The 17,297-nt window shown below is 35.7% G+C and overlaps 1 protein-coding gene across 6 annotated transcripts in view; it reads right to left on the bottom strand.

Moving 5' to 3' along the window:
- Positions 1-4,582: 4,582 nt before the first annotated feature.
- LOC135223880 (protein grainyhead-like) overlaps positions 4,583-17,297 on the bottom strand; it is a 391,944-nt gene continuing 379,229 nt past the window's right edge. For 5 of the 6 annotated variants that reach the window (XM_064262788.1, XM_064262791.1, XM_064262790.1 and 2 more), the window contains 5 exons: positions 16,919-16,965; positions 12,709-13,017; positions 10,455-10,659; positions 9,299-9,363; positions 4,583-8,400 (listed from right to left, as the gene is read on the bottom strand). In XM_064262788.1, the coding sequence (XP_064118858.1) occupies positions 8,268-8,400; positions 9,299-9,363; positions 10,455-10,659; positions 12,709-13,017; positions 16,919-16,965 (759 nt within the window). In that variant the 3' untranslated portion in view covers positions 4,583-8,267. The remainder of the gene's footprint in view (positions 8,401-9,298; positions 9,364-10,454; positions 10,660-12,708; positions 13,018-16,918; positions 16,966-17,297) is intronic. The other variant, XM_064262793.1, reaches the window with a different exon arrangement.

Raw genomic sequence — 17,297 nt, 5'->3', positions numbered from 1 at the left:
ACCAAAACAACAATTATCACAAGAATATCACAGCCCCGTAGGGGGGTAGCGCCGTCAGTGGATCCCATGCAGTGCACTGTAGGCATTACTTAAGGTTTTTTGCAGCGTGCCCTCGGCCCCTAGCTGCAACCACCTTCGTTCCTTTTACTGTACCTCCTTTCATATTATCTTTCTTCATCCTACTTTCCACCCTCCCCTAACACTTGATTTATAGTGCAACTGCTTTGAGGTTTTCCTCCTGTTACACCTTTCAAACTTTGACTGTCATTTTCCGTTTCAGCGCTGAATGACCTCATATGTCCCAGTGCTTGGCCTTTGGCCTAAATTCTGTATTCAACTCAACTCAAGAATATCACAGCTACTTACTGAAATCTCTAGGCTTTCAGGTCAGGCTCGAGTCAAATATGAAGTAAAGAATGATCAATCACCTATTCTTCTTCTTCTTCAAATATTATCACTAGATTTGCACGATTATACACCAATTGATGAATGATAATAATCAGTACTCACGAACTTGTATTTTAGAATCTATTTTAAAGGGGAGGTTGTGGGGCGGGGTGGGGGGTTGAAAGGGTTCTATTCAAATGTCAGGGGTCGACGAAATTTTTGGAATCCCAGCTTGAAAGAGGTTACGCTTCCTTCTCGTATGCTCTCGTAGACGGTAAAACTGAATAATTTATGCACATTTCCGGTTTACCGAAGATATATAAAATAAAACATTCCAAATTCGCCGCAAATAATTATCGCTCTAATTACAAGGCCAAAGAAATAGAACCGTTTTTCTTGTTCAGATTTCTCGATCCGATTGGCGGGCGTTTCACAGGAGAGAGCACGAGGAGAACCTCACCTGACGGAAGCTCGATGACAACTGAGGGTAACGTGCCATCCTGGGTGGCTTTTATTACCTACTGAAAGCGTGCCAGCCTTCTGTTTTTCCTGTGCCACATGGAAGCCTTAATTTCAGTCTCACGTTAGCAGTAGTATTTAGGTTTTTATTTAGAGTACTTTTATTAACCTCTAACCTTCCTTTGGTCCTTGCGTTCCGGATGTATTGTAAATTCTCAATAAATGGTTAATGCTACTATGCTGCTTTATTCTTCTTATGTAATTATAAGTGTTTTATAAATTTTCTCTTTTCTCATATCTTGCATTGGTTACAATATATATATATATATATATATATATATATATATATATATATATATATATATATAATATATATGTATATATATAATATATATATATATATATATATATATATATATATATATATATATATATATATATATATATACATATTAGATATTAGATATCTATCATATATATATATATATATATATATTATATATATATATATATATATATATATATATTATATATATATATATATATAATGTATGTGTGTGTGTACATATATATGTACATATATATAATCTTCGAGGTAAAGAAACTTTAAAACTATAGTACCGAAAAGGATATTGAAACTAGTTTTATTTTTGCCATGTTTTATTAGTTTTTTTCTGTATATTGCTGCGCCTCACACATGGCTTCCACAATCTTTGTATTTTTAAGACAGAACTATCTATTGGTTATAAACCTTTAAGGAATTTATCTAAAAAAAAAAAAATCTGTCAAAATCTGGGTGAGCATTTAACAGCCATATTTTATTGTGCAGGTATGTAGGCATGGCCTAACACACATACTATACATACACAGTCTAGCATAAACTGCCACATACACATAATAATAATAACCATCATAATGATAATAATGTTGAAAAAACAACAAGTTCATAAATTATGAGGAGGTCCTACTATTTTGAGTAAGGGTGGGAGAGAAAGTTAGTTTTTTCCGTCCAGCATTTAAAAAAAATAATAAATAAAAAAACTCGTTATTTCCCTCACTATGAAATTCAGGAATGCGTGTAGGAAGCAGAGTTCCTACTACAGAGAAACGAAACAATCCTACGACAACCAAAATAACAAAATTCTATAATTAAGTTTTAAAGTGTGATACAAGTAGGCTTTACAATGAAATATGAGATCTCTTCAGTAAAATCAATCAAAATACACACATGGAACACACTAATGAACGTGAAACTGAACGAAGTTTCGTATTATATATACATATGCACACATATATAATGATAATATATATACACATACACATATATATTCTTCTTAACTCCACGAAACCTCCTTGCCAATTTCTCCAACGTATAAAATTCGGAAATAAAAAAAGAAAATTCTCTTCAACCTCATGAAATTCTGACAAGGGGCCAGCATATATGACCTCCAGAAAAAGGGGGATATACAGTATAACAATAAATAAAACAAAGGCTACCACAGTATCTATAGCTTTGCCCAGGGCACGACCTGACCTGGGTCACCTCACAACCGAGTTGGAAATGTACACAGTTATCCTCTATTTTGTTTGTGTGTACTATGTATACAAATACAGACAAGTACACCAGCTATTATTCGAATCCAATTATTGGTTGTTAAGAAACAAAAATTCTAAGAATACAGTACAGTAATAGGGTTCACATCTTAAAAGTTTTGTTATCATAAATATTATGAGTATGATACAGAGAGCTCAGGAGTTACAATAAAGGCAACTTATGTAACCAGCGATCACCTTAATACAGTAAAACAAATACCTGTTCCATTCACTCGCATCATGGTAAACTTTTGCTGTGCATTCTTCTTCTTCTACTACCTCTTCTCTCGTAGAAAACATGGCAATCTTTGGCGAATCAAATTAAAAACAAATATTCACTTAGCATGTGAAAGAAAAGAAAATAATAATAAAAAAACAATAGGGTAATCAGATTCCATGCTTTCTAGAATTTGCAAAAGTCTGTACATCTATAAAAATCTGACCTTACATCCTTGGTTCCCTGTACTAAACCCAAGAAAGGTTCATGATGAATGGAACTGAGGTTACAGAGTCCAGCACAGCTGCTCATTCCAGTAGAAGCTTCTAACTTTAACACGAGACACTTCCACACAATCATCCTTCATACAGAGCAACTGTGTCGGACCCAACCCCAAAAAAGATAAATGTCCCTTGAAACTACGGTATTAATGAAGGAGGTACAGCAGTGAGTGTAAAATATCTATTGCAATTCATGTAAAAATCGTACGAGCAAAAGAAAAAAAAACCCTGGCATCACGATTTGGCACTAGTATATTTGTAAGCAATGCGTATAGAGAGAGAGAGAGAGAGAGAGAGAGAGAGAGAGAGAGAGAGAGAGAGAGAGAGAGAGAGAGAGAGAGAGAATCAAAAGCAAATTACAGGAGAGGAGGCAGAATCTTACTCAGCACATTCTAGTAGGTAGCCTTTAAAATACGGAGTTCGACAGGCATAAACACTGCATACACAAACGCACATACATACACACAACATATACATCCACAAGTCTAACCTCACCAGTAGAGAGAGAGCCACGATTTGCTTGGTAAAACGCCGCCTGGAAGATCTATACAAGGTAGTCACTTCTGACTGCTAGTTTTGAACACAATTATGGCATGAAGCACGGAGCACTAGACAAGGAAAATGGGGAAAAGAGTCAGATTCAAAATACCACAAGAAACCAGGTGTATTCCAGCGTCAAATCAAGAAATATACTGTACGAGGTTTTGTTAAAAAGATGCGTAAGGAACGCGAACTGGACGCAACCAAAACGAGGCATTGGAAATCACATAAAAAAAAGACAGACATCTGCAATGATAAATTCCTTCTGCAGTTCCTTATTTGGTAATAAATCAGATCAAGGTTAACCCATTTTCAAAAGAAAGTTTTTTTTTTTTTTTTTGCAACTCTTCCTTGCAATGGACTCTGTAAGAAAGCGATGTCCTCGGGATAATTCACACACACACACACACACACACGAAAAAAAAAAATCACTTATAGCAACCTTATTGCAGAAGATCATACCACAGAGAGCTAATTCATAAATGTCACTTAAACAATAGGACAAGGTTCGGGTCAAGGAAGAAGGGTCACGAAGCCACACAAACAAGCCACAAATCTCAGTCCAAAAAAAAAAAAAAAATGAAAATAACAGGTATAATTATGATAAAAAATGTAACAACCGCCTACATATATATATTATATATATATATATATATATATATATATATATATATATATATATATATATGTATATATATATATATATATATATATTATATATATCATAAGCTCGGGCCACAGAAAGTAACCATTATGCCAGAAACAAAGCAGTGGCTTGTATGAGAGACATGGATAGAAGGGGAACGGAGGGTTGCTCAGTCACAGTATCATCAGTACAAACTCATGGTGTGAATGTGATATGATGAAAAAAGGGAAAAAGAAAAACAACTAAGACAAAAAAAAAAAAAAAAAAAATTACCCAACTCGAAGTTATCATCTACAATGCCACTGAACCATATATATCCATCCAGCTATTCTTGTATTGTACAAGTCAATTACTTTCTGCTTTCGTGTGTGTATCTTGTGGGGGGGGGGGGGGGGGCGTTGGGGAGGGGGAGGGGGAGGTGAGGGGAGGGGAAGAGGGAAGAAGGGCAAGGCGGTGAGCACAAGAGGAAAAATAAAAGGCTCGATAAAAAGCTGATACATAAAGTAAAAGGAAAAAAATGGGGTCTGCTGAGTTGACGCAGCAGAAATAAAATAAAAAATGATCTTGAATCAGGCTGAACCTACTAAGGCACTAGAAGTTTTGTTTTGTTGCTTTTTTCGCCTAATTTTACTACTAAAGCGTTGAAGCAAGTTGATAAAAATCAGAGTGGAAAAAAAATCACACCCATCAAGCAAAAAATATATATGTACACTAATATAATCATTATAATATTTCTTCTTACAAAACTATAGTAACAAAGCTCATCCTGCCATAATAACACGTCTTCGTGATCATCATCATCATCATCCTCAGCATAATCTTCTTGGCTGTTTCAACACTATCTCCTTCCTCTTCTTCTCCTTCTTCACTATCTTCATCTTTTTCTTGTTTCTTATTTTATCACTCGCTTTATGCATTCACACAAAGAAAAAATAAAGACTTACGAGCTAATGATTTATATATATATATTTATATATATAATATATATTATGCTAAAACCAGATAATTAAAGCAACATTTCTATTTACAAAGTATTAAGCCTATTTTGTATTCCAAACAAATGAATTTGTTCCTACAAACAGACACTTCTCTTTTTTTAAAAATAAAATAAGGAAGGGACATACATTATTAATATACTGCCTTGGAGTACTTAGAACAATGAAAAAGTGTGACAAATCAGGGCTGTCTTACAATTAATTAAAAATTAGTAAAGTGGAATGCCAGAAAAATCGAATAAAAGGAATGACGTAACATCAAAAGCAAATGTTGTACTTACCCTAGGCTTACTCTGTTTACTAACACTACAGTCTTTTTATTAAGAACACAAACACACTCACACACAGTATTTTTAAAAACACAATATATATATAAATTAGCTTTAAGCTAAAGATATTTTTTATTAATTCAGATTAATAAAAAATGACACTATGGAGAACTTACATGTCTATGGAAATGAGAATACCTTTCGTTTGTGTCCCGATTGAGAATCCGCGAGTATATGAAGGCGACCTCACGCGGTTTGATTTGTGAGAATTTCGACATGAAATTAAAAAAAAAAATGATCAATGAGTATTCATAACAACCTTACACAAAAAAACTGCGAATATAAAGCAGTTGTGAAAATATATAAGGATCAGCAATTGCAAAATTCTGGAATTGATGAGAAATTAATTAGTCCTTCGCATGATCCAGTAAATAAAAATAAAAAAAAAATATAAATAAAATAAAACGAATGTCAAGAATAGTTCGCCTACGCTATGTATATAGAAATTTCCTACGCGAAAGGACAGATTTGGCTTATGAGATGCGATGCCTCAACAAAAAAGAAGAAAAAAGAAAAAAACCGAGTTTTTTTCCAAAACAAGCAAAGACCCGGAAAGGCCTTTTGATTTCAAGCACTGATTCACCAACAGCAGCCACAATTGCGTGGGGCGAACTGCTTGTTGTTCGATCCTTGGGTTCTTTCAGGCGATCCAGTTAATATTAAAATAATAATAATAATATATTTATATATAAATTCATCAGGTAATAGAAAAGGAAAGAGCTCACGTTCCCCTTCGTCATTTTCAGCCACAAAAATGGCTCATATAATACAATATACAGGGCATTCTACATACAATCTAATACACAGTAGAAATATAAAAAAAATCAAATTCACTGAGAACTACTAATTCGTGTTGAAAATGATGTGTGTGTGTGAAGTCGACAACATCATCATCATCATCATCATTGTTCTACTAATTATGGCACTATCATGAAAGATGTTCATTTGAAAGCAACTGAAATAAAAAATATATCAAACAGATTGGCAAGATATGTGGCACTGCATGGTCAATCATGGAGGAATCTTGAATAAATAAGAACAATAAGGGGCTATTGGCTTTTTTTATATACAAATCAGGCTAAGGCTGATCTGCTGTTGTAGATGTGATCACGAAAACACGAAAACAATTTTTTTTTAAATTTTCAGTGATTTCACTATTGGCTTGATTTGGATGAAATCATTTGCTGAAATCATTACAAGGACATCTGCTGTACTCAATAACTTGTACTGTGCATCCGTCTTACAAGAGCTTGTAAATCTTCTTTAGAAGGAAGCTTGCAGTAGACTGGTGGATCTAGAATGGATTACGGAATTCTGAAATGCTGAATATAACGGACTGAAATAGGGCCGTGCAAACAGCTCGCACGGCATTTACAAGTGTCAAACTCACGAAGCTGATTTAATAATACAATCCATAATGACTAATCATAATAAACTCGGTTTCACAACAATTTAATCACTAACAAGAACATCTAAGTTTATTAAAGGCATTCGATACCCTGTTTACTTCAAGTTTGTCTTCATCATGGTTTTAAAATAGGTTTGATTTTAGCTGAGGTTACCACGAAAAAAAAAAGGTTTCTTTGTGGATGGGATCTTCATTAACATGATTATTACGATTGTTGATCATCAAAGAAAACAGTACCTTGTGGTAATGGCGAAGGTACCTTATGGCAACTGGAATATTTGGACGTACCTCTAGAAAATGGGCAACTGGAAAGTACCTAACTCGAAAAAAATAATGTCTGAAGTCCAAAGTAACTTCTAATATATTAAATGAGAAAAGCTTAAAACAGCCACTCTTGAATTACAAAACTTCCTTTTCACATTGGTTTAGAATATCATAGAAATACATTTAACCACAGGTTACAGAAACCGTACAAAATACATTTGCTAAACTGATGCTTTCCTATGGAGACTTAACAGTAATGTACATTACTTTGAATTCTATTTTCCTACATGTAGGAACACAAACTGCATGATTCTTCGCTCTGCAGTTCAGCTTCCAGTTTCTTTTAAAAAAACAAAATATGGCAGCAAAGGGAAGTTTTGAGTCTTTGTCTACATGGGCTCATGAAAAGAGAAAAAGAATAAAACCTGACTAAACAGCAGATACAAATAATTCATTACATTCTTGACAGGTTTCTGGACTGGAGAAAAGACTGGGTAACTTGCAAGATGCAGTTACCAGAGATCTATTTTCAACTATGTTCTCTATCATTTTTAGGGTGGAGGGATGGAAAGGAAATTTGGTTCTCTGCCTTACAATCAGCTACACAATATAAGAGAACGCTAATGTTATTGAGCATCACAGAGGAACTCTCTCTGTTCTCTACTGATTTGGACATTTCTCGTCTTCAGTACCTCTGTACAATCAGATTAAAAGAAATCACCATCATCATGGTTCAAGTGTCTCTGTACTTTGGTAGCCAGTCTCTCTTCACAGCTGTGTGTGTCTCTCTCTACAGAATAAGCACTTAACAGTGATCTCCACTCCCACCTCCTCCTCCTTCTCCTCCTCCTCCAAGCCTTTTGAAAGATGTGTCTGTCACTTCGCTGCAGTTGCAAAACGAACGAATCCAGAGAGAGAGAGAGAGAGAGAGAGAGAGAGAGAGAGAGAGAGATGAGAGAGGGAGGGAGAGAGAGAGAGACAGAGAGAGAGGAGAAAACCTTTCTCTCCCTCTCTCTCAAACACATTAGTTCTCCTATCCCTTCATTCTCCAGTGATACATATACAAACGTATATATATATATATTTATATATATTCATAATATCCAGGTAACAGCTGATCCCAGCAGGATCCCCAGAGACGCCACCGTTCAGTGCTCGACCCCGGTCAACTCGATGAGCGTCAAGTCGAAGCTCTCGGCGTCCCGGTGCTGCACCTCCATCAGGAACAAATCCTCGTTGCAGTAATGACGGAGCATGTCGTCGTCCACTTTGGCAACCACACTGCAATGAAAAGAGACAAAAGAGTGGATTAAGAGAGCGCAAAAAACGGCGTCCTCAAAAATGGCTTCCGGACAATACAGGGTCCTAATATAGGGAGTCGTTGACATTATTTTCAAAATGACGTCTCAATCAAGGGGGAATCATTGCTAAACTTCTTTCCGAAAATGGCGACGGGATAAAAGTTAATTGTTGCTGACGGTGCTTCTGAAAATGGCCTCTGGAAAAAGGGGGAATTGTGGTTGACACTGTTTCTAAAAGATTTCCGTACAAAGGGGAGTGGGGCGGGGGTTGGGGGGGGGGAGAGCAGATGCTGACATTATTCCTAAAAATGGCGTCAGGAGAAAGGGGGAATTTGTTGCTGACATTATTCCTAAAAATGGCGTCAGGAGAAAGGGGGAAATTTGTTGCTGACATTGTTTCTAAAAATGCGCGTCAGCAAAAAGGGGAATTTGTCGCTGACATTGTTTTTAAAAATGTCAGCCAGGAGAAAGGGGGAATATGTTGCTGACACTGTTTCTAAAAATGGCATCCGAATAAAAGTGGAGTAGATGAGATTATTCCCCAGAAAACAAGTCTAAATGTTTTCGACACAAAAGAGAACACGAAAATAGAAAATGAATCTGATTTTACTTTAAAAATTCAATTAAAATACGGAGGTAGTTAAGTCAGGGCAAGGCCAATGAGTCAGGGTTTTGCTATGATAATTCCTTTAGGAGAAACGTTGCCAGAGTTATTTTTTTCATCTACAACCCTTTCCATAAAACATTTATCTTACGGGTCAAATGGCTTTACTTTTAAATTTTACCTTATCAAAACAATCTATAGGTTACTGATGATTTGAAATTTTTTGTAATTCAGCTTTAGTAAAATAACTAATGACAATTGTACCTATACTCACCCAACTTTATTTTTCCTGTATATATTTTTGATACTTTGCATTGGAATTTTGTACTTTTCCTCAATCTGAAAAGAAAGTGTCACCGTAAATTTCAACGTTTACTTGACTATAATGAACATTAGAGCAATAAAAATTCATAAGAACATGTGTTGTTCATAAATAACTTCTAAATATTACAAACATCCATAGCGTGTAAGAGCAGTAGTTTAAACAAAACGTCAGTCTTTGTACCTGACCAATTTACTTATTGTCAATGCTCAATGCTTAATTAAACGCTTTGAGAGTGATATAATGAAGAGCCTATTTTTCCCTCTAGTGAAGTATAAAATCCATATATATTAATGGACACCATATTCTCATCCACAATACCCCATTTTATCAATATATTTAGACATTTTCTTCCGTCCCATCTTTACCTTCTTGATAGAAAGACTAATTGGTATTAATTACACACACACACACACACACACACACACACACACACACACACATATATATATATATATATATATATATATATATTATATTACATGTTGGTATATATAGTATATATATATATATATATATATATATATATATATATATATATATATATATATATATTCCAACTCATATAATATAAAACCAATTTTTGTAATTCTTCTACTGCTTTCTAACGAAATACCTTGAAGTAACCGTACAAAAAACTGAAAACACTACCCATTTCTGTGGATCACTTTATCCTATTTATTGAAATCTCTTGAAGTGAAAAATACAAAAATTTAGTACACTACTCACAAGCACTCTAAGAATAACTCACTTCTGTTGCTCTTTTTATGCTTTCTAATGACATCTCTTGAAATAAAATTAAAAGAAAAAAATACCCACAAACACTAAAAGAAATGCATAATTTCCGTAGCTATCTTTGGGATTTTTAATGAAATTTCTTGAAGAAAAAAAAATGAAAACGTTACCAACAAACTAAAAGAAATACATGATTTCTGTAGATAGCTTTATGTTTCTGATTGAAATCTCCTAAATGCATGAGGAAAAAATGGGAAACACAACCCACAAACACTAAGAAATATTTCATTTCTGTAGATCACTTTATGCCTTCTATTGAAATCTCCTGAGATGCAAGGAGAAAGAGAAAGAGAGAGAGAGAAACGGCACTTACTGCTGAGAGCAAGCCTACGGTGCTAGGAGGAACCAGATGCAGGGGGGTGTACACATCTTCACCGTCCTGTCTGACGTAAAGCATCACCCTGTCGCTAAGCGGAGGCGTCAGCCGGGACCTTTTGGAGACATGGGAGAAGACGTCAGCCATGGGGCTGTCTAAGGAGCCGTTGGCCAAACTTCCGCTCAGCTCCTTACGGCCGTCTCTGCAGGTAGGGTTAGGGTCATGCATTAGAATACATAAAATTTGAAAGAAACCAAAGGAATGGAAGAGGGACTGTGGACACTGAACAGTTTAATGTCATATGCTGAAACTCGACCATTTTTTGGCGACTAATTCTAGGATCTATTTCATACAGAAACTAATAGCTTTTTTGAACTAACACACATGTTATTATCACAAAATGAATAAGACGTGCAAATCATCACCGCTTTCATCGTCATTGATTGTTTAAATATTCCTTATGTGAAAATGGGTAATCAGCTTCTCATAATTGCTCTCATAATACAAACCTCATCAAATACATACTTGTGCACCTTTAATTTTTATCTTAAATAAAAACTTCACTAGACTAAATAATTATGTCACTTAAATTCATACAACCAAGTCAATTATCATTACAATAATATATTAAAACAGCGTATATAATCTTTTCACGACTACTTTACAGTTGGCAAGACAATAACATGACTGCAATAAATATAAAAAATCCTGATATAAATGCAAATGCCTCTAAACATTGAAAAAGTGAACAACAACCTATCAACTAAGAGAATAATTTGTCAATAAGAAGATAAATAGTCAACTAACGAAAAAAAGATATTCTGAGTCATTCCAAGACAGTCTGTTTGTCAGGCTTTGTCATCACACAGGAAAACGTTTACTCTAAAAAAAAAAAAATAGGAACTTCCTTGTCAAAGAAAGCCATGCTCTTGAAAGCGCATCTCATTTAGGCAAAATGAACAGCAAAAGCACTTTTTTATCAAGTACATTAAGCTCGTATGTTCCTTCTGAAAGCAAATACCAATAGACAACATGACTTCGTAATAGTCTCAGATATTATGAAAAATGTATAAAAATGTTTCAATTCAAGTAAATTCAACTGTCAAATGTGGGTTAAATCAAAACATGATTGAAATATAACACAGGTACCCTTAAAAATGGATTTTTTGAAATAAAACGAATAAAAATAGGCGAAATTTACGCAAACAAATGACCAGATACGCAAATGAAAGATTAAATACAAATTTATTTTTAAACGCGGACACAAGCCATGCCCCCAATGCAGTGTTGCCATACCTTTTCAGGGAAAGTCCGGCACTCGCATGAAGAAATGGCGATGGTCAGTGTTATAATTGGAAGCAAACTGGTAATGACACGTTACTATTGGTATTTCAGTTTAAAAAGGAAAGAGGTTTCTGATGCAGGTAAGGGATAGCGTAATCTAACGTGCAGGTCCAAAATACAGAATTCGTCAAGCTTGAAGAAAAGCTCCATTTTGAAATGTTTCAAGCATTGTCACGGTGATATAAAAAACGACAAATGAAAAAAAAAAAAAACGGTGCAAGTCACAAGGCAAATAGAAAGAGCAACTTACCTCGAGTCCAAAAAGACAGCTATAGGAAAAAAGAGAAGGGAAATGTGAAATGCGATAATTCTCATATCACAGTACATAAAAATTGTCTATAATATCACGTGGCAAGAAAAAAAGGTAACATTTTCGCTACAATTCTTCCTAATAAGCCACTCTGTGTATGTAGAAAGCAGGAAGAGTGAATAGCAAGCAGAGCTGTGAATAAGCAAGGTTTCATTCCAAAGTAGCATACCAGCCTCGTGCATGTTATATGAACTTCAAACGGTTACGTAAGTTTTCTTTGAGTAAGTGGTTGTGTGTGTGTGGTTATGCACGTTGAGGTACTTGAATGTTGAATGTTCCATGGTTTATGCAGTGGTGATTTAAAAACGTAGGCTAAAGGACACTGGCACAGGTTAAGTACCCGCCAGTGTCCATAAAATGCTAGTACGTGTTATTGGTTATCTGAAGAGTTGGAACTAACGGGGCAAACCTAATTGGAAGGAAAAGACGCTGGTTCGAATTTTAGTGTTGTTTATTGAACTGTTTTGAAGAGGCAAAGGAAAGTAGGAATAAGATAAGGAGAAGGGAAAGGTGGAGGAGGAGGAGGAGGATTAACCGGGAAGAGGAAGAGGAAGAGGAAGAGGAGGAAATGGAAGAGGTAATTTGGAGGAGTCTTACCCATAGGGCTGAGGGAAGCTGTAGTGGAACTTGTAGCTACTGCTGTTGGCTTTTGGCGAGACGGCTGTGGGCGGGGGTACCTGTAGAGGTGCTAATTGGGTGATGGTTGAGGTGGAGGAGAGGATGTTGGAGGTGGGTGGAGGTGGAGGAACAAGGGTTGGAGCTGGTGGTGTTGGGTCGAGGCTGTGTGGTGGTGGGGACATGCACCGTCCTGGGGTGGTGGGGAATCCATGCGTGGGGGAGAGATTGGATGGGGGCGAGCATTCCACTCCTACAGCAGCCCCCGCCACGGCCACGCTGCAGCCAGTACTGGAGGGGGAAGAACGAAGAACACACTCAACTCCCCGCCATTTATGAGTGGGACACAAACACAGTCGCACAGACACACACTAAGCATGTACGCCATCGTCTTTCCCCCAAACAATAACATCATCATCATCATCATCATCTACAGCACAAACTACTCTTATCATCCTGGGCAGTCCGTCATAATATGCAGCTGGAGGCATTCAAGGGTGACTCGGAATTTTGGGAAATGAAATTTGGATAATCTCGTCTTGGCTGACTGAAATGATTTCAAATATATCTCAACTCAAAGGGATAGCCTTTAGTCAGTAACGAAACAAAGAGGGCCTTTTTCTGTTTAAAAATGGAAAATTTCTGATTCTTAATAAATGTTCGGATAATGGGGTACAAAGGCTGGCTTATTAAAAAAATACTTTCCTTTCGTAGGACGCAATAACATTTCAAATGAAAGAAAGGAATAGAAAATGTGGAAATGAACGACATCCATTGATAAACCTCCAGGGCACAAAAGAATGGACCCCCTCCAAGATTCCCAGCTAAAACTAGAATAAATGCAACCTCATTAACCTCATTTGTTCATTTATGGGATCTTTATAATGGGTGAATATTTAAAGAACGGAAACTGTTGAGCGTAGGCAATTGATCTGGAAGAAACCATTCAAATCTGTGTATGCATGTATGTAAGCATAAGTGTGAATGTGTTTGCCTTTGTATGACCATACGTACATTATTGTGAGTGTATATACAGTCTTCACCGGACATTGGTGGAATTAAGGACCGTTGTGTTAAAGGAAATGCATTCAGTCACTAACTTCCTAGTCATAGGATTACATATCAAAACTCCTACATAAAACACCGCTCGACAAAGAAATTTCAAAAGAATGACTAGTCCCAGTAGACTTCCTAGTGAACCTCATCATATTTCCTGCCTTTGTTCACCACTTCTTACTTAAAAAATAAAGAAACACACTGAATTTTTTCCCCTGTCATTTTACCACAATAAGTATCTGCATATGACAAAACAGATCTCTATCACAAATACTTCTAAATTTTTATTTTTTTTTTTCTGCGACAAGAACATATGCATACATAGGAGGAAATCACTATAATACCTTGTAACTTGTAAATTAATGACTTGCTGTATTCTTTCCATGTACATGATTTTTTTTAAAGCTTTTGATCAAACATTATCGATTGCTTCTGTTTTAGAAATGATTTCTTGTGGTACCTATATATCGCCTGTCTGTTATAAACTACACAGAAGCCCTTGGACTAGATTCAGTTATGTGTGCATGTCTTCAATCATGTGTATTAGTCATCCCTGCCATAATATCTTAAAGGTTTGACCTATACAGTTTTAAAAAATAACTGTTTGGCTTCCTTTATTACTGATTTTTCCATCCATTTTCTGCAGTGCTCCAGTTGCCTTTCCTTCTTCCATTTGATCCTAAGTACTAAATAACTACTGTTCACTTAAGGTAGATTCTTAGATGAGCCCTGTGCTTACAAGACATTTGTTTGGCGGCCGCTGATTGGCTGGTACCGGGAGGTAGGCAGTTCCCAGCCAATCAGCGGCCGCCAAACAAACGTCTCGCAGGCATAGGGCTCACCCATGAATCTACCTTAAGTGAACCTGCTACAATAATGACTACGGTTATTCATGGTTACTCAAAATTTTGCTTGTCACCGCTGGCAGCAATAAAAATAAGAATTCTAATCATACCGCTACATATGAAAACGCTACATGCATAAAAGGTATCACTGTACGTATATATCTAAACATTCACACATACATACCACGAAACTGTGTAGGTGTTTCATCGCCATCAGCTGAATGAATGGTATATATTTTTAAGAATAAAAAAATGTGCAGTCTAACAGCAGCATACATCCTCTCTCTATGCATAAATAATTAGTTCCTTTGCTCTAGAGCAACTCAACCTCCTGGATTAGGAAATCTGCGCAGGATTCTTGTCTCCTTCCTCAGCTTAAAGTCTATAGAGTTTTCTTATACATGATAAGTACATGAGGTCACAATGCAGTGGATTCTAAATCATTACTCTCTCTCTATTTATATATATAAAGATGATCCGTGCTTGCATGCATCGTGCAAGAGCTTATAAGTGGGAGGCGAGAAAGAAGTGTGTGGATGGAAGGACAGAGGGAAAGAAGAGGGATGAACGGTGATGGAAAACGAAGATGGTAATGAAATGACAGGAATGAAAGAGATGGCGATAATAATGAGGTAAATGACAAGACAGCTTTGCTACTCAAGTTCCTAGCAGAGGTTGTCGAAATAAAAAAAAAAAAAAACATTAACATTACTACGTATGCATTCCGTCTAAGTAACACCATTATCAACATCATAATCACCATTATCATAAGACTATCCTATTACCATCCTGCTATACTTTACGACTTTGGAAAAGTAGCGCCCAGGTTTCATAATGATAAGTAAAGTGATTACCTTAAGAATAAAAATACTTCATCAACTTTGTAGGTGATAATACATATCTACTTTTAGGACTAGCAAAATCAAAACAAATGGAAGCCTCGAAATAATTATGTAAGTACGCCATACTATTGGAGTTAAGCTACTTATTAGACTTGTAACTGATCAGAAGACCAGACACACGACGTATTTGGGAAGCTAAAGGCTAATGTCTGTCTTTACAAAGTTCCAAGGGGGACACCTGCATAGTTAGTAGAACTGAAGGCTCCACTCCAGCCAAATGAGGACGCTACTGTTGAACAAACCTCGTGCCAAACATCAGCCTCAGTGTGCTGTGGTAAGTTACTTAATAATACTTCTTACTTGACTTGTTTTGAGACTGATAAGCGGATAAACCAAAGTCTAACTGTCAGGCGATTAACAGCGAGATTTCAAAGAAGCCATATTTTTGTAGATGCTTTGAGAAGGGCAAAGAGAAGTCGCTTTTCAGAAGTGGAATAATAAGGGTTAATGACGCAGGAAGAAAAATAATACAAGGCGAGGAACGATCAGAGCCCATGTGGCTTCCTCACGAAAAACCGAGCAAGAAAAATCTAGCGCGTTTGCCGGCAACTTTGGGCATTTTGCCGCCTAACTGTGTACTACCAAGTATTAAATATTACTGTTTATTTTTAACGTATAATCGACGTTGCGTATATTCGTTACAAAATCGACAAGCAATAGAGAATGCGGATAACTATTCCCATTACCAGCTTGGGCTAATTTGTTATGCTAGTTCCTTTGAATACATCAATCTATAATTGGCAACTTATTACAAATTTTGGCGTCAAAATGCTAAACGATTCAGAGAAGAATGGCTGGTTTAATTTCGAAAACTGACATCCTCGAATTCTAGTTGACAGGTAGGGCCGGCCGTAAGCTTAGGTTTAAGAATACCACTGAAAAAAACGTCGAGTTTATGCCTTTTTACGTCGATACCAAATATATAACTGATATATTAATAAATCCAGAATGATATTCATACACATTGTACATGTCTATAAAAGGTGACCGATATATTTATGTATATATATATATATATATATATATATATATATATATATATATACAAATTACCTTGCATGCAAATACATGCAAATATGGGAACCAAACTTGTACACGTATCTAATGTAAATACCTGCGAATTCATTCTGAGCTAAAGGGCGTATACATATCCTAACGGCTTCATAAAATAATAATAATAATAATAATAATAATAAATAATAATAATAATCATAATAATAACTAATAATAATAATAATAAGCTTGCATTTGCGTGAAAAATATCCACTAGACTGTCATCTGCGGCGCTACTTTTCAAAAGGCAAAAAAAAGACTAAAGAGCAAAATTGACCCTGTCATACTATATCCCTAAACCTGAACTAGTATAAACAAGGCCGCTAAGATACTTGCCCATTGTCTGAGTCGTGGCTGTAGAAACTGTGGATCTCCATAGGGACCTGGAAAAAGAAGCGAAATGCTATAGATTCTAAAAAAAAAGAAGAAAAAAAAATCAGCGATTACACAGATTCGTATCGCCAACTTTTCACGCTGAATGTATCATCGTTTTTTTATTTTCATTCTCGTTACTGAGAACCGTTAGTCAGTATGCTACTATTTCCTACTATTTACTTTTAACTACCGGTTTATCTATATGTGCTATATATATTATATATATATATATATTATATATAGAATAAATATAGTGTATATGTATTATATATATATACATATATATATATATATATATATATATATATATATATATATATATTATATATATTTATATATA

The sequence above is a fragment of the Macrobrachium nipponense genome, chromosome 10 (assembly GCF_015104395.2).
Source record: "Macrobrachium nipponense isolate FS-2020 chromosome 10, ASM1510439v2, whole genome shotgun sequence".
Classification (NCBI taxonomy): domain Eukaryota; kingdom Metazoa; phylum Arthropoda; class Malacostraca; order Decapoda; family Palaemonidae; genus Macrobrachium; species Macrobrachium nipponense.
The sequence above is the reverse complement of the archived record's forward strand: the minus strand, read 5'-3'. Positions and strand labels throughout refer to the sequence as shown.